General features: G+C 38.7%; 1 protein-coding gene and 1 long non-coding RNA gene across 2 annotated transcripts in view; one reads left to right on the top strand and one right to left on the bottom strand.

Moving 5' to 3' along the window:
* Positions 1 to 12,086: 12,086 nt before the first annotated feature.
* On the bottom strand, positions 12,087 to 27,406 carry LOC143407059 (uncharacterized). The gene is made up of 2 exons (XR_013092319.1): positions 27,306 to 27,406; positions 12,087 to 12,138 (listed from the first exon to the last, which is right to left on the bottom strand). It is a non-coding gene; the product is annotated as an uncharacterized LOC143407059 (long non-coding RNA).
* Positions 26,507 to 27,458, top strand: part of Actr3 (actin related protein 3) — a 59,519-nt gene continuing 58,567 nt past the window's right edge. The window contains exon 1 of the mRNA XM_076866133.1: positions 26,507 to 26,758. Within this exon, the coding sequence (XP_076722248.1) occupies positions 26,715 to 26,758 (44 nt within the window). The 5' untranslated portion in view covers positions 26,507 to 26,714. The remainder of the gene's footprint in view (positions 26,759 to 27,458) is intronic.

Here is a 27,458-nt window from a genome sequence, read left to right as displayed (position 1 = left end):
TTCTGCAAGATTTCAATAGTATATGTAAAATAGTTCAAATGGTCAGCAAAACGCAATAGGAAGTTTTAACAATGAAATCTTTTAAAAATTGTGAAAAAACACAGGCATACACACAGTAGAAATTAACAAAGGAACACATATCCACAGATCACTCAACTTTTTAAATTCTTAATATTATAACATATTTGCTCCTCTTAAATATTTTTAATCCATTAACACTTAGTATATTACAGACTTTCTTTTATTGCAATGTTTATCATTATATTATAGCCTCCCTTGTTAACTCAGTATTTATCGTTCTATCACAAGATTTTATATTTTGGCATACTTTTGCCTACATAAACATGATATATTAACAATGGCATTTTTCAAAACTAAAATGGAAGCCATTGGGAATTGAGAAGCACTAATATTTTTATTATTTATTTATTTATTTATTTATTTTAGCACTAATACTTTTAAATTTGGGGGGTTTTTAAGCTTACTGCAAAGTAAGCAAAAAAAATTTCCTGAAGCATGACTCACAAGGCACAAAGTATACTGTAAAGGGGCAAAGAGAATAATTTTGTGGTTTAAGGGGAATTATGGGACACACCAAAGAAAGGGATTAGGAAAACTGTTTTTAATTCTGCCCCAGGACGGATTTCAGATTGGGCCATCTGTGCAAAAAAGTGAAAGGCTGAAGGTGAGGAGGATATTGTCTTTCAGTTTCCTTGTCACACTGATGAGGGAGCCTGAAGGAGAGAATCAGGGAATGTGACTCAAGGCTCATCTACAGTGCTTAACTGTGCAGATCACACTTCAGAGAAGAAACACACAGGAAGAAGCAACCAGGATTTGTATACTGACCCCACTTGTAGCTTATGCAGAATGTGTGGTCAGGATAAATAACAGAACCAGATGGCTTCTTACATTCAAACACTTGGTGAGGGGAGGGGCAAGAATCACAAAAGAAAGTGCAAAGGTAGAAGATGGGGGGCAAAGGGAAGGAAGCTCAGTGGCATAAACATATAAACCCAAAGGCATCCATTTTCTTTCTTATTAAATAGACTTTATTTTTGAGGTGGGGGCTGTGCTGCGGATGGAACCCAAGGCCTCACTTGTGCTAGGCAAGTGCTTTACATTGAGCTATATTCCCAGCCAGACTTAAATTTTTTACAAGGGATTTTTTTTTAAGTCACTGATAATTCCTATATTGCTGTATAATAATTCTTTTGTTTCTGTATATTCCTTCCCAATTGTATCTGCCCCCCAACTCCACACACACACACACACACACACACACACACACACACAGTGTGGGGGGGGCGCTGGGGAGTACATTTACGATGTTTACTTTTTTTTAATCATAGTGTAATAATACAATTTGGTATGCCACACTTAAAAGTCAACAGTTTCATTGATATAATTCCATTAATTAGTGAATATTACCATTTGATATTGTGGTCATATGCCTACAATTATAAATTATACTGCCATAAGAATAACAAGTATTTTCAGCCTAAATGGGAAGGGGATAACAAGGAAAAATTAGAATATAAAAATTTAAAGAAGAAAAGGTAAACACAAAGGATTTGGAAGTTACCTTTAGGAGCCAGTTGATTTGACAGAATTAGTTCTTATTTCTTGTAAATTACTAGTGTATGTTTTAGCTCTACAGAGGTAGGTAGGCAAATCTGTTCATGGGATTTTTTTCCCCCTTTAAATCTGAAGACATTTATAAATGATAAAAATGCTAGATGATAATCAAAACACATATGTACCTAGAATAAATTAGGCCTAGAGTCATTCATATATATGGTGTTAAAGGAAAAAGGGATGGATGTGACCTGTGCACAAAGACTTATTCTTCAATTTTTTTTTTTTTTTTTTTTTAAGATGGGGGTCTTACAATGTTTCCCAGGCTTGTCTTAAAATCATGCACTCAAACCATTCTCCTACCTTAGCCTCCTCAGTAGCTGGAACTGCAGGCCTGCACCACCACACCCTGGGAAGACTTGCTTATTAATGGGTTGCCGGTTTCTATTATAATTGCAATAATATCCTGTTCTTGTATGATGCATTACAGTTTGAAAAGTGCTTTTGTGGCCTATATAATAGAAGGGACTTGAGGCAAGCTTCCAACAGGGCTGCTCTACTACTCAAGAGTGGGCTTGTAATGATGAATAAGTAAATTTCTGTGACTTAATCTCAGTAGCTGGGAAGGGTGCTTCCTGGAATAGTGCAGAAAATAGTCTTTGTCCTAATCAGGGAACCTTTTCAGGTGACATTACTTGGAACTTTCTTCCTGGTAAAGTAAAGGGAACAGGATAAATCCTTTCTTTTTGGATCAACTTGACCCAGAGACAGTTGAAGAAGGGACAACATTAGAAAGGTTGAGGAAGAGAGCTCCAGCAAATATATTATTAAACAAAAATGCTCCTAAGGGCTAACAAGAGAGCAAGGCTACACATAAACCACCTCTGTTCAGTAAAGACAGAAGCACTTTTCAAAGTGCAAACCTATTTGCAAGTTGCTGAACTGCGTGAAGACTTAAAAGTAGGAACAGGGCTACATGAAAGATTACAACTCTGGACCTCTTTAGTGCTCTATTTTCCAGGGATCCTGGTGCACGTTGCCAAGTCTCAAAATGGTTGATGCAGGCAAACTATAAGACAAGTATGATAAAGAAAATACAGAGTGGAAAATGAAGATGGAAGTCTTGCAAGAGAAGAAAGGAAGGTAGTATTAGAATTCATGTAAAAGGAAGTATACATGCATATACAAATATATGTAGTCACGTAACAATAGGAATATGTTTGTCAGCAAGTAATTTTGTCGTTGTGCAAACATCATAGAATATACTTACACAAACTTAGCTGGTGTATCCTATACACATAGGATACAGATAGGCTATTCCATATCCTATCCACAGATAGGCTATGGAATAGCCACCATCATATACAGCCTATTGTTGACCAAAATGACATTATACAGTTCATGAATGTATAATGGAGAGTGATCCAAGTTTTAGTTTATGCAAAAGAAATCACCATGCGTATCTACAATATATAGCAGAAAAAACAGCTTCAAGCATTTAAGCACTTGAACCTATACTAGAGAAGCAGAAACAAGTTACAAAAGCATAGTATTTCATATACATATATGTATACATAAATTTATTTTATATATACATAAATTCACACACATCCATAAACCTGGGTATAAATAACATATCATAAATACATAATTGTGAAATAAATATTTATGTACAAATTAAAAAGATTAATAAAAATAGAAGAATTAGGATAAATTTGAATTGTCAGTAAACTCCATAATTTGTTTCATTTTCACTACTTGCTAGAACTAACATGAAGGTCCTAATTAACATCAGTATTTCCCCTGTGTGAAGTCTTCTCTTTTATTCCACAGTTAGAATTGACCACTCACCAGAGTACTCCTCTGGAGTACTTTTCATTTTGAGTCTTTTTCAGTATCAATATCATGATATGTTACATAATGTGTTTATCTTTTCCCTTTAGGCATTTTTGTTGTTGTTGTTGTTTATTCTGACAGTACTGGAGATTGAACCCAAGGGCACCCTACCCACTGAGCTAATCCTTCAGCCCTTTTTATATTTTATTTTGAGACAAGTTCTCACAAACTCACCAAATTGGCCTCCAACTTGCAATCCTCCTGCCTCAACCTCTAGGATCACTGGGATTCTAGAGGTGTGCACCGCCACGCCCAGCTCCCATGAGGTGTTGAAGCCCTTAGGATATGGACCATGTTTTACTCATTTTCATTTTTTTTGGCTTCCAAAACAGTTTTGGCCAATGTAAATACTCAGTATAGCTTCTCTGACACTGAATCAGGCCAGTCAGAGAGATTGATTGTCCTGTTGAAGCAACTTATTCCAACCTTGTGACTGTTCTTATAGCTTTGTTCTCTTTTATGCAGAACATCAATAGCTATCATGGCAAGTTCACTGGGGCTTTCTTTTATTTTCTCCCATAGGGGAATAATTGCCATGTCTTCTGCCAAGACTAAGAAATAAGTTCTTTCTGTTTGCTGTTAAAGAAAAATAATGAGTATTAGAGACCTAAGATTGAGACTGAGTGGAAAAGCTTTATTGCCAAGTGGAGAATCTAGCTCAGAAATAGGTAAAAGTCTAGAAAACACTCTGGAATGAGGTTTAGAGAAAAGGGGTATGGTTTTTGTTTTTGTTTTCTATAAGCCAAAGCACTCAAAACTCTCTATCCCATATTTTAGGAAAGTAAAATGCCTCAGTGATGTAAATTGGCTAGCAATGTTTGGGTTTGCTGTTGCATAATTCTGGGGCTAATTGGGGCCATCAGCTGTGCACAGCTGAGGATAACTTGGGATTTTTGGTGTGCAGGTGCCTCTGACTAGCCCAAGTGTGTTGTCTATTTTATTTTCAGAAGGTTGTCTGGTTTTTGGCAGGTGTGGTGGCTGGTCAGAGTTTAGCAGGGCATACAAGGGCCCGGGGTTCAAGAAGTTCCCATTTCTACTTCCATCAAGATGATATAGTCCAGTCCTTATCTCCTAAACTGTGGGTGACTCTTCTTTTCAACAGTCTTCCTTCTGTGAGACATAAAACTCATTCAATGCCCACTCTAAGACAGGAACTCTCCTGCACCTAGAAACTTTATAAGTGAGGACAAGTGGATGTCATCATTTACAGAGGACACCACATAGCTATTAAATGATAAATCCAGGGTTTGAATTCAAGCCTTAGTCTGGCTTTTAAAGTGGTTGATAGCCCCTAATGGCCTTCCACAGCTTCAGTCCACAGTTAATCTCCAACTACCAGTGAATGACAAAGACAGCTTTAACGTAGAAGGCCAGATATTTATCACCACTGAAACTTTTTCTAGATCTTGGGATGTTACTCAGCTGAGTAATTTTGGCAGAATCCAGAGAACTGAGCAATAGCATAAAATGCTCTCTAGTTATAAATAGAGAAAGGGGAAAACTAAAGAGAAAACAGTGAAAGGTTGAGAGTATTGAGGTTTTAAGAAACCAATTATCCATGTCAAACATTTTATTGGTTTTGATAGCAGAAAAAGCAGTACATAAAAACCCATTATATAGAAAATTCCTTTTATGGCTAGAATTCACTGAAATTCAAATAAGGTAATGCATCTGAAAGTATTTTTAAAAGTATAAAGTGCTATACAACTGTGAAGGATTATTTGTATAAGAAGAAAGCTTTTACCAGAAAAACTTCAAACATTGCTATTTTTGCCTCTTTGTTAAGAACTAGAGTGGTTTTGAGAGTTATTCCGTATGGAAGAAACAACTCATGTTTATTTTCTCAGTTTGGCAGGATCAGGTAAAGAGCAAAATTAGACTCCAGAAGAGGAAATTCTCTGAGACTATATGAGGCTCCATAATCCTTCATTGAACTGTGTCCAGGAAAGGGCTGGGTAGGTAGCCCTCTTAAATTTTTTTTTTTTTTTTTTTTTTTTAGAAAGATATATGGCAAACATCAAAGCTGTATAATCTAAATCAAACATTAATAGCATCCCTAGAGATTTTGTGCTTGTGAAATATTTTTTACCCCCCCCAAAAAACAATTTTTATTTCATCTCCTGTAGGTATTCAATCTATTTCCATCTTAGTTCTGTCTGCCCTGGCAAACCCTTCTCCACATTCTCTCATTATTTTTTTCTCTTACATCATATCTCTCCTTGTACTACTTAGGAGAGATGTTTTACTATTCTTTTGTCTAGAACAGTTTCTTTGATTGGTTAAGCTCTCTGATCAAATTCCTTCCCTTGGATGTCTGAACCTTCTTTTATTCTTCCCTTCTCTTTTTTCCCTTACCCCTACCACCTTAGAACTTCAAGTTGCCAGGACATTCCAAATATAGAATATTTTGCTGTTCCTCCCACTAGAGAGCTTAAAATGCTTCTAATTATACTGTTTCCCCAGTTCCTTCCTTTCCTTTGCAATCTACATGTAGCATGGCACTACAGTTTGCTTGACTCTCCTTTGATCTGCCAGGCCATTTTTGTTTTGTTTTTCTCCCTATGTTGTTTAGGCTAGCCTTGAATTCTTAGGCTCAAGCAATCTTCCTACCTCAGCCTCTTGAATAGCTAGGATTACAGACATGCATCATAACACCCAGCTGTCAGGCCATTTTGAGGGAACCCTGACTCACAAGAGTCTGGTTACAAATGGCCTAACACCACATCTGAAACTGCTACTATAGGCCAAGCAAACTGGACACAGAGCTATAGTTCCAAAGGACTTTGCTATTTCAATAGGGCTAGACTGTTAATTCAATTCTTGGTGGAAAAATAAATTTCAGTTTCATATATTTAAAAAAAATGTTAGAAATTAGTAGCAATTAGGAAAATGCTACACTGAGATTTCATTTCATTCATTTCATTCAGTCATCAAGAATATAAAGAAGGGGCTGGAGATGTGGCTCAAGTGGTAGCATGCTGGCCTGGTACTGGGTTAGATTCTCAGCACCACATAAAAAAAAATAAATAAAGATATTGTGTTCACCTAAAACAACAACAACAAAAAAAAAATTAAAAAAAGAATATAAACAATAATAACCCAGGCATGGTGGCACAGGCCTGTAATTCAGTGGCTTTAGAGCCTGAGGGAGGAGGATTGCAAGTTCAAGGCCAGACTCAGCAACTAAATGAGACCTTGTTTCACAATAAAAATAAAAGGACTGGTGATGTAGTTCAGAGGTAAAGCATCTCTTGGTTCAATCCCCAGTATCAAAGAGAGAGAGAGAAGAGGAGAGGAGAAGAGAAGAGAAACAAAGGAAGGAAGGAAAGAAAACAAAAAATGCTGGGAGAAATGTGGAGAAAAGGAATACTCTTCTACACTATTGGTGGATGGTAAATTAGTACAACCACCTATGGAGATCAGTATGGATATTCCTCAGAAGACTAGGCATAGAATCACCATATGATCCAGCAATTACTCTCCTTGGTATTTATCCTAAAGAATTAAAGTCATCACACTATAGTGACATATGCATGCACTTATGTACAATAGTACAAGTCACAATAGCCAAACTATGGAACCAGCCTAGGTGTCTATCAATGGATGAATGTATGAAGAAAATGTGATATACGTATACAATGGAATTTTATTCAGTCATAAAGAAAAATGAAATTATGCCATTTTCAGGAAAATGGATGGAACTTGAGATCATTATGTTTGAGAATTACCTGAGAAGCTGTATTAAGAAAAGAACAGCAAATGTATGTGGCAGGACAGTGTTTTGAACACTAACTATTATTTTCCTCCTCTGTCCCTAGGCTCCTTCCTGTTATTTTTCCCCCTCCCCTCATTCTCACTATTCCAGTGTCTAGTTATTTTCCCTTTATTGCTTTATCGCCTCAAGGAAAGAACAAAAGAAAACACAGATTCCTGATTTTTTTTTTTTTTTGCATGTCAAAATAAACTTTGAAACCATAGCAAAGAAGCATCTCAGAGAAGAGTATTTAGAAAACCCAAAATTAAGATTCTGGAATTTAAAGACAATGCCTTGAAGGGACTCAAAGTTTGTGGAGTATAACAGTAAATCAGAGCCAGATTTCTCTCCTTCCTGAGATTAGACAATTGTCTGGATCCAGGAGAGCCTTAGCAGTTTCAGAAAAGATGGTCTATAAGATAGACCTCCATTGCCTGACAATAAGAAGCACCTGGGGAGAACAAGGAACACCTGGGAAGAACCAGCTGTGGGCCAGAGGCACCACCTAAATATTTTGGATTGTGTGGGAAGTGGTGAGGGGAGAAAATCTCAAGTTAATTGATGTCAAGTTTCTACCATGTGGTGGCATTTTAGAAAAAGAAAGTTATGCATTTGCTTTTTTTTGTGTGTGGTACTGGTTACTGAATCCATGGCTTTCCCACCTGCCAGGCAGGTAAATGCTCTATCATGGAGCCACATCCTCAGTCCTGTTCATCAGATTTCCAGAAAGGGTCTACAGTAAATTTTTCAGGCTGACCTTGAACTTGTGACACTCCTGCCTCAGCCTCCAAAATAGCTAGGATTTCAGGCATGCACCACCATGCTGTGCCTGGATCATGTGTTTATAGTCTGAAATTTATACCTACTACTCAATGAAATCAGAAACTCTAGGTTTAGGTCAAAAGTCTCTTTGCCAACTGCATGTGTCAGTGGGCAGTCTCAGCTTTTTTCCTCATCATTAAAATGAGGACATTAATATTATGTCAATCACAAGACAGACATTTTTTTGTAAGTATAAATGATTTAATATTGGCACTTCATGTGGGTCCACTGATAGTCCACGAGAATAAGGAAAAAAAATATACCAGCAACTGTCATGGGAATAAGGAAAAAAAAAGAATAATATACTAGCAACTGTCCCTGTTATTCATTAAATGCTTAATAAGGACACAGTTTGTAAGAATATAAATATAAGGCTATCCTATATCTTCACGGAGTACTATTTCTTATCTATTTTCCTGACATTTAGTATATTTAAATGTGAGCGTTGTTCTCTAAGTCCTAAAAATAGCTTTTAAAAACCCATGTGTGTATAGATATAGATATATGGATAAAGTTATGTTCCAAGACTGTCAGTTTATGAATAATGAACTGAGACATATAGAAATCCAATCCCTCTGTCCAAGATCAGGGTTTGGATATTAATTATACTTATCTAACATTCCTTGAAGTCTCACATCACAAAAATGAACTGTAAATGTAAATAACCTATTTTACCAGGCAAATAAAGACCCCCCCCCCCACTTTTTTGTCATATGTGCAATAAAAGTCAGGGTGAAGTACACTTCATTATTTGTGGTTCAGTATTTGTGAATACTCCTACTCTAAAATTTATTTGTAACCCCAAATCAATGCCTGCATCACCTTTCAATCTTTTGAGGATATGTGAGGAATAGGAAAAAGTCTGAATTGCTGATCACATGTGTTTATGGCTGAGTATGAACAAGAGTACAGTTTGCCTCCTTGTTTTAGCCTTCACTGTAGATTAGTGTACTTTTTTGATACTTATAGAAGTGCCATATTTTTCGGGTTTTTGTTCTTTTTGATGGTAATTTTGTTGTTTAATGTGGCCCCTAACCATAGTACTAATGCTGTCTAGTGATCTTAACCACCAAAAGGTTTTGATGGGCCTTATGGAGAAAATATATGTTAGATAAGTTTCATTTAGGCATGAATTACAGTGCTATCAGCTGTGATACCAATGTTAATGAATTGATAATATATTTTAAATGAAGCATCTGTAAACAGAAACACAGAAAACAAGACTATGTACTTGATTAATAAAAATGTGACCAGAAGCTTGCAGGAACGTAACCGTGTATGTTCCTTAGCAATAAATGGTTCAGTATGTGCTGATTCAGTATTCAAAGTAACTATAGAATATAACTCCCATGAGGGGCTGGGATTGTGGCTCAGCAGTAGAGCGCTCGCCTAGCACATGTGAGGCCCTGGGTTCGATCCTCAGCATCACATAAGAATGAAATAAAGATAATGTGTCCAACTACAACTAATCAATATAAAAAAAAGTCCAACTACAACTAATCAATATAAAAAAAAGAACATAACTCCCATGAAAAATGAAAAATGACTATATTTTAAGATCATAGCACAAGAAGTCAAGTTTTTTCAAGTTATGCTTTTCAGTTCTTAGGTCCATTTGATTTAAATTTTTCTTAAAGATGGTAATTGTGTTATCATACTCTACATTCTTGAGATTAAAAAAATTAGATACTGTGTGTAAATATGACTCCTAATTGCATTTCTGAAGGACATGGTTTGTGTGGTTTCAATAGTTTGCTTATTTAATAGTTTCTGAATCACTTATGAAATAATACTAATGATGTCAGTAGCTACCATGTTTACATTCCCTTCATGAATAGTTGTCTATTTTGTTAGTGTTAAAGAACAGATTTATGTAGTATTTAATAGAGTATTCTGAGTGTACAGGGTGTGGTGACATGCACCTGTAGTCCCAGCTACCCACGAGGCTGAGGCAAGAGGATGGCTTGTGCCCAGAGGCTTGAGACCAGCCTGGGCAACATGGTGAAATTCCATCTCAAAAAAATAAAGAGCAGGGGTTGGGGGTCTTGCTCAGTGGTAGAGTGTGTGCTTCATGTGTGACATTGGGAGTTCAACTTCCAGCTCAAAAAAAGAGAGAGAGAGAAAATTATGAGTATATATCATCATATGATCAACCTGGAACTGAAATTTATTTTGCAATTAAAAGAAAAGGCAGTTTTATGTTACTTGCAATGACAATCAAGGGTTTCTTAGTAAGTTTTTACTCATAACCCCCAATTTGCTACCATTTATGTTATAGTAAGGAATAAGTACCATTCCTTATGATTTGTTAAAATTCAGACATTTTTAGGAGGGGTGACATATTAAAAATTATGACTTTCATATCATTGCTTTATAGTCTTGTGGACCATTGTATGTCATAAATACACAAAGGCAGCTTTGGTCATTTATATCTCAGTGTGAAGGAGTCCACCATATATTTTCCTGACCATAGATCTGCCAAAGCACATGGTGGAGAAAAGTGGGTAGACGGATATGCAAAAAAAAGGGTTCAGAAATAGTGAGTTTATTTGTATAAATGGCTGGTCATGGACTGAGTTGTGTGCCCCCAAAAGGATGTGATGAAATCCTAACCCCTGTACCTCCAATTGTGAACTTATTTGGAGATAATAGCATATTTACTGAAGAAATCAAGTCAAAAAGAGGTCATTAGGATGGGCACTAATCTAATGTGACTGGCATCCTTATGACAAGGGGATTTTTAAAAAAACATTTTTTATATATTTTGGTTACTTTTATGTGGTGCTGCGGATTGAACCCAGTGCTTCACGCAAGCTAGGCAAGCACTCTACCACTGAGCCACAAGGGCTTTTTTTTTTTTTTTTTTTTTTTTTTTTTGAGACAACTTTTCATTATGTTTCCCAGTTTGGTCTCAAAATCCTGGGTTCATGTAATCCTTGTGCCTTAGACTCCCAAGTGCTGGGACTACAGGTGCATAATACTGCACCTGACTTTCCTAAGGGGAAATTTGAATATGGTATGGACACACCCACAGGAAGAATGATGGGTGAAAATGAAAGCAGAGATGGGTGATACAGTGGCAGTCTATGATCACCAAAGATTGCCAGCCAACCTGCAGAAGCTGGGAAAAAAGCATGGAAAGATTCCCCTTCACAGTCCTGGGAGAGGGCAGATCCCATCTTGAGTTCAGACCTCTAGGCTCTCAAATTGTCAAACAATAAATTTCTGTTGCTTAAGTCATCCAGTTTGTGATACTTTGTTAGAGCAGTCCAAGCAGTCTAACACATGGTCTGTTAGTTGTTAAAGGACAGTTCTATCCCATTTTAACAATATCAGAAAGGATTGGTAGAGAAATTAGACATGATGAACCAAACTCTGCCCCAGGTCATGAAACTGTACCCTCAATCATATATAAAGCATAGGTTTTTTTTTTTTTTTCAACACACAGGTCATTCCTGGGCAATCTAAGCCAGTGAAAACTGTCTTGGACTCTTCCTTATAGCAAACTTAACTTGTTACATGACTTGACTACATTATTTGACTTTTTATATGCCTTTGTGTCATGGAAAGATCAAGTTAATGCAGAGGAAGCAAGAGAGAATTTCTGGTGGGGTCTTAGAAAACCAGCAGTATGGAATGGATTTTTTAACTTATTCTAGTGATGATGACCTTTTTCTTTTGTAAAGGCAACTCCACTTGGTACTACTGGGGCTCAGTGTGGGCATCATTCTTTGTACATTTTATTCCATTTCCACGATTCTTCTACTGAGGGGAGATTGCTAAAGAATGAAGATAAGAAGTAAATGAAAGTGGTTTTAAGTAAAATATAAATGGTTCTGTCTCCTTTGCTCTGTTTTCAATGACATGTTCATTAGTAATGTTATCCCTTCACTAAACATTATGGGATACAAGCCTTGCAATATCTACATTTTGTCATTATGATCATTATTTTGCTCTTTGCCTAACAACTGGCCAGGTACTCTCACCTCCGTATCTGAGATGGGGTCCTTTCAGAAATCAGAGACTACAGCAGGTGTTCAGTTGAGGGCATTTAGTACCAGGAACAAGATACAAAGGTGCTGGAAGAGCTGAAAAGTTAAACCGAGAAAGAAGGGATCATTTCAGATGACAGCAATAATAGCAAGCCTCTACCACCCATCTATAGGGCTGAAGACATCTCTGAAGCATGATTAACAGAATCCTCAGCCATAAATGCAGAGCGAAGTCAGCCTTGTGAAGAAGCTGCCAAAATCAAACTACAGTATGAAGAGGAATAGGTTGGTAGGGATAGGTGAGGGGCATATATTGTTTTCTCCAAGGTTAACTTTTACCTTTCATTGGCTTGATTCCTTTGGGGTATGGGAAATGTGCTTAGAAAATAGAGCTAGCAGGAATCAACTGTATGCTATACAGACAGCATGGAAAGGGCAAAGCATGAATGGATCTGGGAGCACACAGGCAAATGACCAGGCCATTAAGTTAGTTAGTGTGGTATTGGGTCAAAGCAGGTCATAGAAGCCAAAATCAATGGCCTGGCAAGGCCATTGACATGTGGTAACCATGGCACACCTGGGAAGACCTCTGGTTAGACCTGAGTAGATGTTCATAAGCAGCAGTGAGGTCAATCTATGGGACTAACAGGTAATAAGATAAGAGGAAATAAGAGGAAATGGAAAGCTACAGATTTTCAGGATAATTAAGCTATATCAAAGAAAGAAACTGAATGTCAATATACACAGGGAAGTAACAAAGTCAGCAGGCTTTTATATTACTCTTATGTAAAAAATCATAACTAGCCTAAACTGTATGATATGGAAATCCAAAAAAGAACAGAAAAAAGTTTTTTCTTAGTTTTTGCCAATAATCTTGCCATTTTACACTTCTTTTGTGGGGGGATCTAAACTCCCATATCTGCTTAGAAGTAGTAATTTGGAATGGCGGATACTAGCTTTCTTACTTGCCTCTGCCCTTTCTTGTGAGAGGAAATTATAAAGAAAAGTTATAGCTTTTTAAATTTTCTGTTGACTTGAAATCACAATAAATAGGATGTTCCTGTCTGGTACTCAGAGGGCACCTACGTACAAGGAAGTCAAAGATAATGGGGAATAAACAAAGAAGCAATCATTTAATCTATCAATAGGACTGAAACATATACAAAGAGTGATCAACTTAAAAATCTGCCTTACATTTTCTTCCCAATATTATTTTATCATTCATGGTATTGACGGCTTTCGTGCTTGTGTAGCACCATGAGAGTAAACTAGATACTTCAGAAGTGATCATAACACTATTTAAAAATAATCTCTCTGGATCCACACAAGCTTATTTGGATAACTGAATTGAAAATTATTCCTCATCTTTAATTAATTCAGTTGAAGGTTTTAAAAATAATTTCTTTATTAATCAAGCACTTTTTGGTGAAATCTAAATTAAAACCTGTAGGAGATGCCTATTTCACTAATTACACAGTCATCTTGCAGTAATTAATGTTTGGAAGAAATAAATGTATTTTCCTTGCTCTTTTATCTATCACAAAAATGTGCATTTTGGAAAATAATAATGGAAGCATGTAGAATTACAAAAACACAAATTTATATAATTATCACAAAAAAAAAAAATAGGCCAAAGAAGTATTCAGATATAATGGGTCTGTTTTAGTTGTAAGTATTGAGGCAATTAATAAAATACATTCCCTTAAAAATTGTTAATGAGCATTAAATATGTGCAGGAACTAGGCTAGGCATTAAGAACCATTTAAAACATAGTACCTGGCTTCAGGGAGTTATATAAATTAGAGAGAAACCTAACTGCAGAGTGACTATTGGTAGGGATCCATGAGTATTACAAACCAGAGGTCTTCCCAGGTGAGCCATGGTCAGTAAGTCTCCAGCCTCCAGAGTTCCCAGATCTGAGCCTCCAGACCTTGGCTAGCCCAGTCCCAAACGTCAGCCCTGCCCCATGGCAAGCTCCAACTCAGACTCCCACCTTTAGCTAACACCTTGCTGTTGTACACACAGCCACACCTCTGCTTACAACTCCCAGTTCTCAAGGGCACCCTTTACAAACTAGAATCCAGCTTGCTTCACTTCCTACATCAAAGACCTCATCTAGTTCTGTGGATTTCATTTCTCATTTCTCAGAAATGCCTAAACATTCGCCTCCTCCTCAGGGCCCCTCTCCCCACTGTGATGCAGGAGCTCACCACTTCTGATGTGTTCTATCATATGGTCTCTTATCAGGTCTCTCCATCTCCTGCTTTGACCTGCTCCAATGCAACTTTCCACTGGCAAAAGAATTCTCTTTCCAAAATATGTTAATCTCTTTCCCAGTATGCTATGATGGATCCTTATTGCTCCCACACATACGGTGGTTCTCAAACTTGGATGTGCCCAGAATCAATAGGAAAATTTCTTTATTTGATTCTTCCTGAACCAAAATTTCAGAAGTGGGGCCTGGGCAATCTGTATTTTTAACAAGTTCTCCAGATGGCTCTTAACTAGCAGCCTGGTTCTACTTGGGGGACTAGGGTTTTGGAACTACAAGCTGAAGTTCAGATTTAGCACACAGGTTTCATGTGACTCTTTTACTGCATATGCCCTATAACATAGTCAGAGTTGTCACTTCTTTCTTAAAGACCCAGGGCTCTTGCCATTCCATGTGTCATTCTTTCCTGAATTGCCTTTTACCTCCTTTCCCATGATGGAAAGCATTCTGTAAGCTGCCTTTTTGAAGCCTTTCCTCATTTCTCAGCAGAGTCATCTCCTGCTTCTAAAGTACTGTAGGAATCCCTGCTCATGGTGTACTTTAGTTTTTACTTGTCTGTTTTCCTTACTGCACTTTGACTTCTTCCAGGGGTGGGGCTGCAAATTACTCATCTCCTTAATCTAAGTGTCCACCCTGTTTCTGAGTCATAACTGGCACATAACAAATAAATGAATGAATAAATGGATAAATGAATGAGCAGAGTGCTAGTTACACTATGATAAAGAATTGGTTGTATATGAGGTCATTTCTCTTTATGAGCTGAATAATTATATACCTTCCAATAAAATAGTATGAACTATAACTAGCACAAGCTCATCAACATTTGAGATGACACAGAAATCAAAATACACAAATGCTGCTGGAAAAAAGGTAATTACTGCTTTTCCCAGTACTGGATTGATGGACTCATTAAACATTTAGATTAATGCAATGTTTGGCAAATCTCCAATGTTTTTCTTTTTCTTTTTCTTTTGTGTTCATTTATGGGCCAATGATATAATGTAGTACACACATAATACAACATTTTTTTTAAGCCAACCATTTTGTTCTGTACATTTCTGTTTTCTCCTTTTGCAGTATCCTCTTCCTTGGTGTTGGTAATTTGTTTTTTTCTAATGAAGTAAATGGAATTTTTAATAGACCTCTTTTGTTTTTGCTTACCTTACATTCATTGTTTCTCTTTGGGTATAAACAATTATCTTACTTTTGTGACCTCCCTCCCCTTCTTCTGTACTTGTGGTCCTTTTGGTAGGGCTGGTGGTAAGGGTGGGGCTTATGATCTAAGCTTGTCCAACTGGAGTTAGTTTATCAGGAAGGACATCCCATCCAAGTCAGCCAATGAGGGTTAGTCCCTCCATCATTGTTGGGAGCACTGAGAAAGATACTCTCCTTAACATTCCTAAACACAGGTCTAAGACAACATGCCAGATTTGGTAACATCATTGAATTTAATATTTTCCAGAAGTACTGAGTGAAATTTTCAATGTAAGCTTCTACCTTCTATGAAGCGCTGGAGATATATTTAAGTAGAAATATTTCACTAGTTTGTTGTGAGATCTTAAGTCACTTTTCGGTACTCCAGTCTTCTTATTTGCCAAGACAGGGAACTATTATGTCCCATTTGCAAAATTATTATTCCTTGAAATATTCCAGAATATCTAACTGATATTCTATTAGATCAATTAGCTGCTATTTAAGGATCATCACTCCTTGGACATAAATATAGTCATGACACAGGCTGTGCATCAGGGGCTAGGCGCGGGAAAGAAAGGTGGAGAAAATTTGATCAACATCATTTTGGATAAATTCAAAGTAATCAAATAATTTTAATTTATCATATTGTCACTAATAGCTTCTATAATTGGGAGAATTGTTCCAGAAATATTAGAATTGCCACAAGTTGTCAAATTATCAAAAGATGAAAATAAATGTGTCAAAAAAAGTTGCACTCACAATCCATTTCTTCTCATCAGATTGGAACTAATTGCACGGTTTTAGATTCAGATGAGAAGACTGAACATTCTTTAAATATGTATTTTGAAGAGAATAGCAATAGCTGAGACAGAAGTGGGAAAAAAGCAATGAATATTTAAAATATTTAAAAATCCAAGCTGCTATGAAAACAGAACTAGTTTTAATAAGATCAATATGTTGTGTCACACTAAACGAAATGAATATATTGGGCCACATTGTAATCTCAAAGAATTAAGAAAGCATTTCTTTTTATCTTTTATTTTGGCCCTGGGATTTGAACCCAGGGCCACTTTACCACTGAGCTACATCTATAGTCCTTTTAATTTTTACTTTGAACAGGGTCTTGCTAAATTGTTGAGGTTGGCCTTGAACTTGCAATCTTCCTGCCTCAGCCTCTGAGTCCCTTTTATTTAAAAAATAATTAAGAGCTGGGCATGGCGGTGCATGCATATAACCCCAGCAATTTGGGAAGCTGAGGCAGGAAGGTTGCAAGTTTAAGGACAGCCTTAGCAGTTTAGCGAGATCCTATCTCAAAATGAATAATAAAAAAGTACTGAGAATGTAGCTTAGTGGTAAAGTGCACCTAGGCTCAATTCCCAGTACAAAACTGTAGGGGGGAAAAATCAAAGAACCACTTCCTGAAATATTCTCTCTCCAAACCGGCAAGTCAAGGTCACCATATTAATGCATGACTTTCAGTTCATCTACAATTAAAGAAAGTCACTGTAACGTACTGTTTGTGTGTTCCTTCTCAAATCTGATTTTCTAGATTTAGATATTAATACTTATTAGTGGTCTACCCCTGAAACAACACTTGCTTAGAATGAATTATCCTATATTTATATTATGGCATTTGCATTGACTTTTCAGTCTGTGCAAGTTCTCAGCAATTTCCAATGATACTTCATTAGATCTTTTAAGTTACAAAATTAACATATATTCATTTTAATAAGAAAGACAATAACACCTTAACTGTGCTTCCAGGTAGGAAGAAAGGGTGGAGGGCAAAAGCACAATGGCTCTTCGAAGTAAATCAGCCTTCTTTACAGATATATTCTATAGGTTACATCCAGTTACTTATACTTATATCTCATTGGCCATAATTTAACCATGTATCATACCCAGCTATATAGGAGATTTAAGAAATATAGTCTCTTAGCTGGGTACATTGGTACCTAAATAAAATCCCAGCACTAAAGAGAAAGTATAAGTATCATTCTAAACTCTGTAACTGTCTATGTTAAAAAAGATATTTGGAATAGACTGTTAACTGCCCCTCAAGATCTAGTTTTGTTTTCTTCTGATTTAAGAGAAGTCCTGAGAGTTACCTGGTCTTAGTAGCACTTGGAACCAAGGATATATTTCTAAATATTCTGATTTTAAAATAATTCTTTATGGTCAAAATCTTTTCTCTTCAACCTCAATATTTTTATTTCTACAGGATTTACCAAATGGAATTCCTAATTCTAACATATGTTTTTTATATTTTAATAGGTCCTGCTGGAAAACTTTCCACGAGGGTATGATAATTTTACACATTAAGCAATGATTGTTTTTTCCATTTTCCCATACACTTATCAGCCTTGGATAGTTTTTCTCTTTGAATACTTTCTTCTGTAAATAAAAAAAAAAATCTTTGGATAGTATAAATTTAATTGTTTATGTAACCAAATCTTGTCATTAGTGACTATGGGTTTCTTCTTTTACTCAAATTCTTCCTCACCTTGAGCTTATACAAACATTATAAGGACAGCCTTAGCAGTTTAGTGAGATCCTGTCTCAAAATGAAAAATAAAAAAGGACTGGGAATGTAATTAGTGGTAAAGTGCACCTGGGCTACATTTTCTTCTGACACATTTATAGTTTTATTTTTATTTGATTCATTTATTCAATAAATATTTATTGAATACTTTTACTAAATATAAATTCAAATCTCTCCAAATTCTGGTGAGTATATTTTGTAGCTGGGAGAAATAGACAATAAATAAATAAACCAGTAAATAAATAAGACATTTCCCCTAGAGAATTAAAATATGGTGACAGGGGAGAGTGAGGCAGGCCATCTCAGACTGGGTGGCCTGGAAAGGATTCTCTGAGGATGCAATTGACTCAACAATAAGAGATGATGGAGAAGGGGGAGTCCAGGGAGAATATGCAGGTGGGAATCTTCTGGTGTTGTAAACAGCAGCAAAAAGGCATCAAGGAGAAGAGGAGACCCTAGCTAGACTGCAGAGGGAGGTGAGCATCACAACATGGAGGGCTTTGCAGGTCACAACAAGGAAAATAGATTTTATTGTACACTTGAAATCTGGTTTCCTATATGAAATGAGATATATTTGTCTTTAGTGGGTGGGTGTGTGTGTGTGGGGGGGGTCCTTTATTTTCTTTCAAATTGAGTCACATTTTAAGTAACTATTCATTCTTGTAGGAGGGAAGTGACTGGGGTTTTATCCCATAGACTCTCGGCTCATTTCAAACATTATACAGATATTATCATGCTATAATATATTCAATTGAAAATCAAAATATAGTGAATTTTTTTTTATCTTAGTGTCTTAGTCTGTTCAGGCTGCTACAACAAGGTATTTTATTTTATTATTTTATTTTATTTTTTTTGTGGTTCTGGGGATTAAACCCAGGGCCTTGTGCATGGGAGGCAAGCACTCTATCAACTGAGTTATATCCCCAGCCCTACAACAAAGTATTATAGACTTACAAAGAAACAAACAACAACAACTACAACAAACAACACAAATGTATTTCATACAGTTCTGGAGGATGTAAAGTCTAATATCAGAGTGCAGGCAGATTCCATGTCTGGTGAGGTCCTGCTTCCTTGCTCATAAATGGCCATCTTCTCATTGTATCTTCACATGATGAAAAGGGCAATGGAGGCTGATGTGGTGGCACATGCCAGTAATCCCAGCTGCTCAGGAGGCTTGAGGTGTTAGGATAAGTTCAAGGCCAGCCTGGGCAATTTACTGAGACCGGGTCTCAAAATAAAACCTAAGAAGAGACTAGGAGTGGGGGACCTTAGTGGTGGAACACTTCCCTACCTTGTATGGGGCCCTATATTTAAAACTTAGCCTTTTGAAATAAAACAAAACAAAATAAGTAATGGAGATTTTTTTTTTGTGTGTGTGTGTGTGTGTGTGTCCTCTTGCACAATGGTACTAATCTCATTCATATGGAAGAGCCAATAGTGCTCCTTCTCCTAATATCATCACCTTGGAGGTTAGGATCTCAACAGACAAATTTGGCAGAGACACAGATATTCGATCTATAGTACTCAAGGATGTTGCCATCAAATTTCAATTTAAAACCATGGATGGCAGTTTATAAGTCACATATGAAAATCAGCTTTATTTATTGTCACAAAGCTTTTGATAAAAAATCATGGCCCTCATAAATCAATCATTTTATTTATGCTACTTTGACCGAAGAAATTATTCTGACTATTCCAAAAATCAAATCTACTTATAAAGTGTCAAAATCTGCTACCAATGAAAAAGGAATTAAAGGCAGGCAAACATGGAGGGGAGCTTCTAAAATTATTTTGCACAGTGGTTGCTTTAAAAGAGTAAATACACAAGCCCCAAGATAATGTCTATGAAGAGGACAGGTTTTGGAGGTTTAAGTCTGTATGAGTAGGTAATGAACAACAGTCATTACTCTAGAATTAAGCCATATTCCTTCTGATCATTATATAATTTATAATGTTTTTAAAATCAATTCAAGCTTTATAACAACCCTATTGTTTTTCTGTCAATTTTACAGATGAAGAAACAGAGTAAGTGGAAGAGTTCATACTCAAGCCCCTGATTCCCAAATCAGAGTTCTCTGTATACTGTTATTTGTCTAAGATCAGAAAACTTGGGAAGAAAGAAGCCAGGATTCACAGTCCTTCTGTGTTAGTCAGCTTCTTTCTATTATGATCAAAATACCTAATAAGAACAACTTAGAGTATGAAAAGTATATTTTGGGTTCACAATTTCAGAGGTTCAGTCCATGGTGGGCTAACTTCATTGTTCTGGGCCCAAGATGAAGGAGAACATCATGGAGGAAGGGTGTGGTTGAGGAATACTGCTCTGCTCATGGCAGACAGGAAAGACAAAGAGAGACAGAAAGGAAGGGGTCACAGGGAAGATAAATCTTCCAAAGCATACCTCCTGCAACCTACCTCCTCCAGCCATATCCTACCAGCCTACAGCTACCAACCTATGGCTCTCATAACTGAATCATTTAAGCTCCCATATTATACAGGAGACAGACAGTAGCTTTTGGGGGTACCTTGTATCAAAAGCTTAAGTTCAATGCCTGGTCCCCCAAAACTCATGTCCATATCACAATGTAAAACACATTCAGTCCATCTCCAAGAGCTCTCATAGTCTTAAGAGTTTCAGCATTGGCCAAAAGTCCATGTCCAAAGTCTTACCTGAGACTCAAGGCAAATTCCTAGCTATAAGTTCCTATAAAAATGAAAAGTAATTTACAAATACCCAGTATACAATGGCATAGAGTAAATATTCCTATTCTAAAAAGGAGGAACAGGGGCATAAAAAGAAGAGATGGGACTAAAACAAGACCCCAGCTCAGCTGGGCAAATAGGTCCCATGATGCCTCTATAGCATCAGAGACACCTGGCAACAAGATGTGCTCTCCAAAGTGCTTGGGAATCCCACCCCCTTGGCCTTGTTGGTGACAATGCTCATGGTCTCTCTCTTAGCCTGGTTCTCTCCACAACCAACAGCTTTCCTTTGCAGACAGTCTGTGTTGCTGACATTTCTTAATTCTTGGGGTCTCCATTTCAGCTTCAGTTGTACCTTCACAACTCATGCATTTCCCTCAGAGGGGCAGCCCACAGGGATTCCAACCCTTCTGTACCTCCCAGGCTTTCATTTGAAATCTCAGTGGAAGCCTCCATGAACCCCTAAACTTCAGCATAATTCATTCCTGCAAGAGCCAGCACATGTAGATGATACCAAGCTCTGCTACCAGCTTGGGTAGTAAGTAGCTGGGCATCCTTGGACCTTAACTGCAGTGGCCTGAGTGCCTTTGTGACTGAGCATAGTGAAACTACTTCCTAGGCCCCCCTGCATGAGCCACGCCCCATGGTCTTGTTTTAAAGGAGTTTTTTCTTTTATGTCCTTGAATTTGCAATGAATGTGTTCTTGAAAGCATCTTTTCTATTATCTCTGTGTAAAGTGCTTAGCATTTCTTTTATGGTTGTAATCTCCTTAACTACCACATATTCCTTGGTTCTAATTTTACATGTACTTTTTTTTTTCTAAACTGCAATTTTTAAAAATCCTTTCTCTGCTTTCTGCTTCTGATTTTCACAGTAAACCTGGCTAAATGCTGCCAGCAATATCCATGCTACTGCCTGAATGTTACACTGCCTTGAAATTTCTTCCACCATATTAGTTAGCTCATCACCTTTAAATTTAGCCTCAGAGAAAGCTTCAGGACATGGACATAATGTAGACAAGTTCTTTACCAGAATATAACATGAATGGCCCATAGTCCAATTCCTAATAGAATCCTCATTCCCCTCTGAAACCTCAAAAGCATTCTGATCTTCTGATTTCCCACCAGAACCCCCCATTAAACTCTGTTTACAACATTCTAAAGCTTTTCTAGCTTGCATCTCCAAACCTTTCCAAACTCCTCCTGCAAATCAGTTCCAAAGGCTTCTAAAGCACATGGTCAAGTTAGTCACAGAAACAACCCCATTCTTGGTACCAATTTCTGTTTGCCAGCTTTTGGCCACTGTGACCAAAAAACCTGACAAGAACCACAAAGAGGAAGAAAAGTTTATTTTGGGCTGAAGGTTCAGTCCATGGTGGGCCAACTCCATTGTTCTGTGCCTAAGGTGAGGAAGAACATCATGGAAAAAGAGTGTGGTTGATGGGCACTGCTCCATTCTTGGTGATGATTAAGCAGATGTGGTAGGGGTGAGGAGCTGCCAGGAAGATGAAACCTTCCAGGGCATGCTTTCTGTGACATATCTAGCCACATGCCACCTGCCTGTAATTGCCACTCAGTTAGCCCATTCAAACTAGGAGGGACTAACTAGGTTATGGCTCTCATAATTGAATCATTTCACTGCCTGTATTAACACAGGAGGTTTTTTTTTTTTTTTGGTTACTTCATATCTACACCATAATACCCTCCTTCTGAACACTAGGCTGTATAGATATTTTCACTAGTTAATTTGTCTGTTCTTAATCAATGCTCTCCAGGGGTTAGATTGATCTACTAACTTGCAAATAGTCATCCTTGTATTAAGAACATAACTTAATTTAAAAAAAGAATATTTCTTATTTTAGAATAATGAAGATTGAGTGACATGATTTTCTTGGATTATTTTTTAAGATCCAAAGAATTTGCTAAATTGGCTAAAGGCATAGGAATAATCTAAGAATATTATAAGAATAATCTTAGGGTAACTGGTAACTAGTATATTTTTCAAAATGAAAGAATACTGTTGTATTATAACTATGTGTCTGGTCTGGGTTCGTTTCTCAGTTACTTTAAGAAAATAAGATAATCATTTAAACTTTCTGGACTTCTGTATCATTTATAGTTCTTAAATTTCTCAAATAATGAGAACTGGCCAAAGGATATTTATTGCAAGGATCTTGCAAGACTTGCATATGCTTGAAAGGTTGAGAACCAGGCTTGAAAACTTGATAAGAACCAAGCATCCAGTTGACCTGGAAACTGAGGTACTACTAGGGAGCAATGAATGCAGAATAATTAAACAATTTCCTTCAGTCTACCATTGCTTTCCTTTTCACTTCTATCAAGACAACCTCTAAGACACTTAACCCTGACATCCTCTTCTGTGTTTGGAGAGAACAAGAAGAGTGCATATGCAAATAGAATGGTCAGAAATGCTTTGGTCACATGTATATCTGAAGGTCCTGTGCAGCTGAAAAAGACTGGGCCATTACAGTGGGTCAGAGGCTGACCAATTTGGTATGCAGCGAACAGTAAGTAGTAGGAATATTAAGTATGAAAAGTGTTTGGGTAGGCAGAGTATGAGGAACAAGTGTTGGAATCTTCCAAATGCTTTGAGTAGATCCTGTCTTTACAAACACAGAAGAGGCTTGACTATGTGAAAGAAACAGTAATAAAAGGTTTCCTCATGTCTTTGAAGACAACATACAACTAAACCATATATAGCCTCTAAAGTTAAAAGATACAAAATGACAGCCCACAGGTCAAATAAATCCTGCAGACAAGAATGATTTACTGTCTTAGTCTGTTTTGTGCTGCTCTAACATAATAACAGAGACTGAGGGGCTGGGGATGTGGCTCAAGTGGTAGCGCGCTCGCCTGGCATGCGTGCGACCCGGGTTCGATTCTCAGCACCATGTACAAAGATGTTGTGTCCGCCGATAACTAAAAAATAAATATTAAAAAAATTAAAAAAAAAAAATAACAGAGACTGAGTAATTTATAAAGAACAAATTATTTACCATTGTTTTGGAGGATGGAAAGTTCAAGATCAAGTGGCTGGCACCTGGTACAGGATTTCTTGCTATGTCATAACGCAGTGGAAGGCATCATATGGGTGATAAAGCGAAGGAAGCTGGCCAAACTCAACCTTTGAAAGAAACCCACTCCTGAAATAATAGCATTAATCTTTTCATGAGGGTAGTGCCCTCATGGTCTAATCACCTCTTTAAAGTCCCCATTTCCCAATACTGCTGCAAGGGGATTAAATATCTAACACATGAACTTTGGGGCGATACATTTAAGCCATCGTAGTTACCAAAGCAGAAATACAGATTTCAGATTCCTTTTGATGGGGTGCAAAAAACAAAATCTCAAAAGGCAATAGCCTTCTGTTGGGGTGTGGCTTGTCAACATCACCATACCCCTTTTAGGGTCCACTTCACTCATCACTAACATGGATCTAGAAGCACTCAAGTTTCTGACCCTTAATTTAACTACTTCCAGATAACAGTTGAAGGGGAGTGTAGGCTGCTCCCAGTGACTTATTCAAGTTTCTAACCTGTCCCTGGTACCACTTTGGTAAAATCCTTCATTCCTGATTTAACTACTTGTAACTGCAGAAAACAACCATTTATTCTATCTGTGTGAAGCCACAACCATCTGTGAGAGCCAATTTTCCCAAATATACACTTCCCCTAATGACCCCCTAACTACTTGATAATGGAAGTGACAGCAAAGAATTGCCATCTAGTATCTTCTAAAATGTAAGGGGGAAACCAACAATGATTAATATAGAAATAGTCTGCTTGACTTTTCTGAAGAAAACTTCAGAAAAAAGTCTTAAGATTATTTGGTGTGAATAACTGTAGCTATTCTGGACACTAATTGATGTGGATGGTTGCCCCTGAGACTCCTTCACATATATCTATCCCAAAAACGCAATGTATGATTCACTCTGGATTTTGCTGGATCTATTCTCAACAAAGAAGCCACACATTTTCTTGCCTGAACTGTTCTGATGGTTACAAGTTGCTTTTAGGATAAATTTTAAAATGCTTGGAGCATCTACAAATTTCTGCATTGTTTGATTCTTTCTCATATCTCAGGCTTGACTTTCTATTTCATTAAGAAATGAAATGAAATGGCTCCTTCACCTTAACCACTTGGGTCTTTCAATTTCCTTGGCTCCTTCACCTTAACCACTTGGGTCTTTCAATTTATGGAAGCCAAGCTTGTTCTCCCTCAAGTCCTCTGGGAGTGGGGGGGCACTCCCTTTCTTCCCCAACCTTTCCTTTATCTCCTACCATTATTTAGGCCTTAGCTTTTTAATGCCACTTGGTCAGAACAGCTTGTCCTATCTTATATCTCCCTTCCCCTCTCCAACTCCTTGCTCCCATTTTGCACAGGTCTCTTCACTGTTCTCTGTTGCTCTTAAGACAATTTGTCTAACAGGTAAACTCTGAGAACAGAGACCTTATCTATTTCACACCCTAGCCATTTTTCTGGTTAGCACAATCTCTGCTCTAACAGATCAGGTGAACAATATATTTTGCTAAATGAATAAATAAAAAACCTACATTGCATTCCCCAGTCAGCCTAACACCATGATTATGTGATCTGAACTGAATAAAGACCTTTTTTACAAAATGTATTTTTATTTCACTCTCACATTGGCAAACTCAGGAAGGTTTATGAGAAGATCAGCCTGGTGGTAAGATATTAATCTTCCATGTTCCTAAAGTGGGAACTGATGTGCCTCTTAGAAATGCAAATTCTCAGGCCCCACTCCAGACTGACTAATTACAAAACTCTGGGGGAAGTGGCCCAGCAACGTGTCTTAACAAGCCTTCCTGGGGAGTTTGATGCACACTAGTTTGAAAACCATTGCTTTAGGCTGTCCAGTGTGTAACTTAAAAAAATTTTTTTTTTCTTTTTTTCCACCACGGATCTCTGGTATTATCCTAATTGTAGATTCTCACTGTTACAGAGGGGAATCTTTGTCTTTATCCAGAAACCTTGAATAAAAGTCTATTTGTGTAAACTACATGGAATTTGGAGAGGGTCGCCTTTCCTGGGGGTTCGGCCCTGCCCTACCCTCTTGTGAAGCCTACAACCTAAAATAACAAGGAAAAAGTGTAACTGAATAAAACGTCAGAACAAAGGCTGAGGACCAAGGCGAAAGCCTTTGTTCATCTGTTCCCCGACTGCTCACCCGCGTTCTGATATGGCTCTTTCTGCACACAGAGAAGCAACCACTCAAGTTCTAAGAATGGTTACATGCCGCTGACTATGTTTCCAATTAGGCTGTTCTGGAGAAGACATTCGTGGCTGCGGGTAACGTTTCCATTCCTTCCTCAACCTAGCACAAGAGTAACTGAAACTAAGGCGAAGGCTTGAGCCCCAAAAGAGCCTTTGCAGCCTCGGATGGAGAACTGGGAGGTCGGACTGACTACTCCGCCTTAACCCTCCTGGAAAACTCGAAGTGGACTCTGCTAACGACGGGACGGGAGCGGAGGCCGGCGGCTGTACCCCACTGCGCATGCTCTCTCGCCCCTCCCGCTCGGAGCCGGAAGGGGGAGCGCTGGGGGCCTGGGCCTGGCCTGGCCGGGGCGTCGGCACCGGCGGCCATCTTGGCTTCCCGGGGAAAGGCGGCGTGAGGGGAAGAAGTTGTAGGGTGGGGGCAGGAGTGAGGAGGAGGGAAGCGAGAGGGGGGGGGAGGAGGCCGCGGCGGGGCAGGGCGGGGACTGCCTGCCTGCCTGCCTGCCTGCCTGGGTTGCGGAAGTGGTAGCCGCTGACCCAGCCTGCTGCTTTCTTGCTACTGCTTCAGCTTCCCAGCTCCCCCCGGACAGAGAGGGCGGCCGGGCTGTGGATGGTCAGATAGTTCCCATCTCCTGCCGCCAGTCCCTGGCCCCAACCAGCACGGAGCAGACGGCGGCGGCGGCAGCAGCAGGCGAGGAGGAAGATGGCGGGACGGTTGCCGGCCTGTGTGGTGGACTGTGGCACGGGGTAAGGGGGCTGACGGGCTGGGGTGGGGAAACTGAGGCGGAGGAAGGAAAATGGCGAGGGCGGGAGGAGGCCTGGGGATGAATGGTGCGGCGGTACGGCTTGCAAGGAGTGGGGCGGGGGCCAGCGCCTCCCAGGTGTCCAGGCTTGACCCTCGTGGGGCTGGAGCGGGGCGCGCGGGGCCGAGGACCCCCAGGGAGCGGCTTCCTCAGCTCTACCCTTCCCAGCCCTTCCCCCACCGCGGTGGGCTGCGCCGCGCTTGGAGAGGTGGGGCCGCTGCCTCCCGGTGTTCCTCGCCCCGGTGGTGGTCGCCGGGCCCGGCCCACCTGGCTTTCCTTTTCCTCCGCGCCCCTTCCTCCCTGTGGGCTTGGGGATTTAGGGGACCGAGCGCGGAGACTGGCCTGGCAGAGGACCGAGAAAAGAGAAGCGCTTCTTGTAGGTTTTGCAAGATTGCTGTGACAACACTCTGCCCAGGGTGTGGGTGGGGAAAGGGAAGAATCGGGGCTCTGAAAATGGGAACCTAGAATGGGGCTTTCATTTGACCACCCACCTCGTCTTTGCGACTCCACTCCCGGCCAATTCCATCTCCCACTGCGATTTTACCGGGTGAATCAAGTCACATTTTAATTCGAGAGAGAAAGATGTCATGTGTTACTTCTCTTGCTTCAAAAAAGTCCCTCAGTGAGCAAGCGCGCTGCAACTT

Source organism: Callospermophilus lateralis, chromosome 9 (genome assembly GCF_048772815.1).
Source record: "Callospermophilus lateralis isolate mCalLat2 chromosome 9, mCalLat2.hap1, whole genome shotgun sequence".
NCBI classification, from domain to species: Eukaryota; Metazoa; Chordata; class Mammalia; order Rodentia; family Sciuridae; genus Callospermophilus; species Callospermophilus lateralis.
This window is presented reverse-complemented; position numbering and strand designations above follow the sequence as displayed.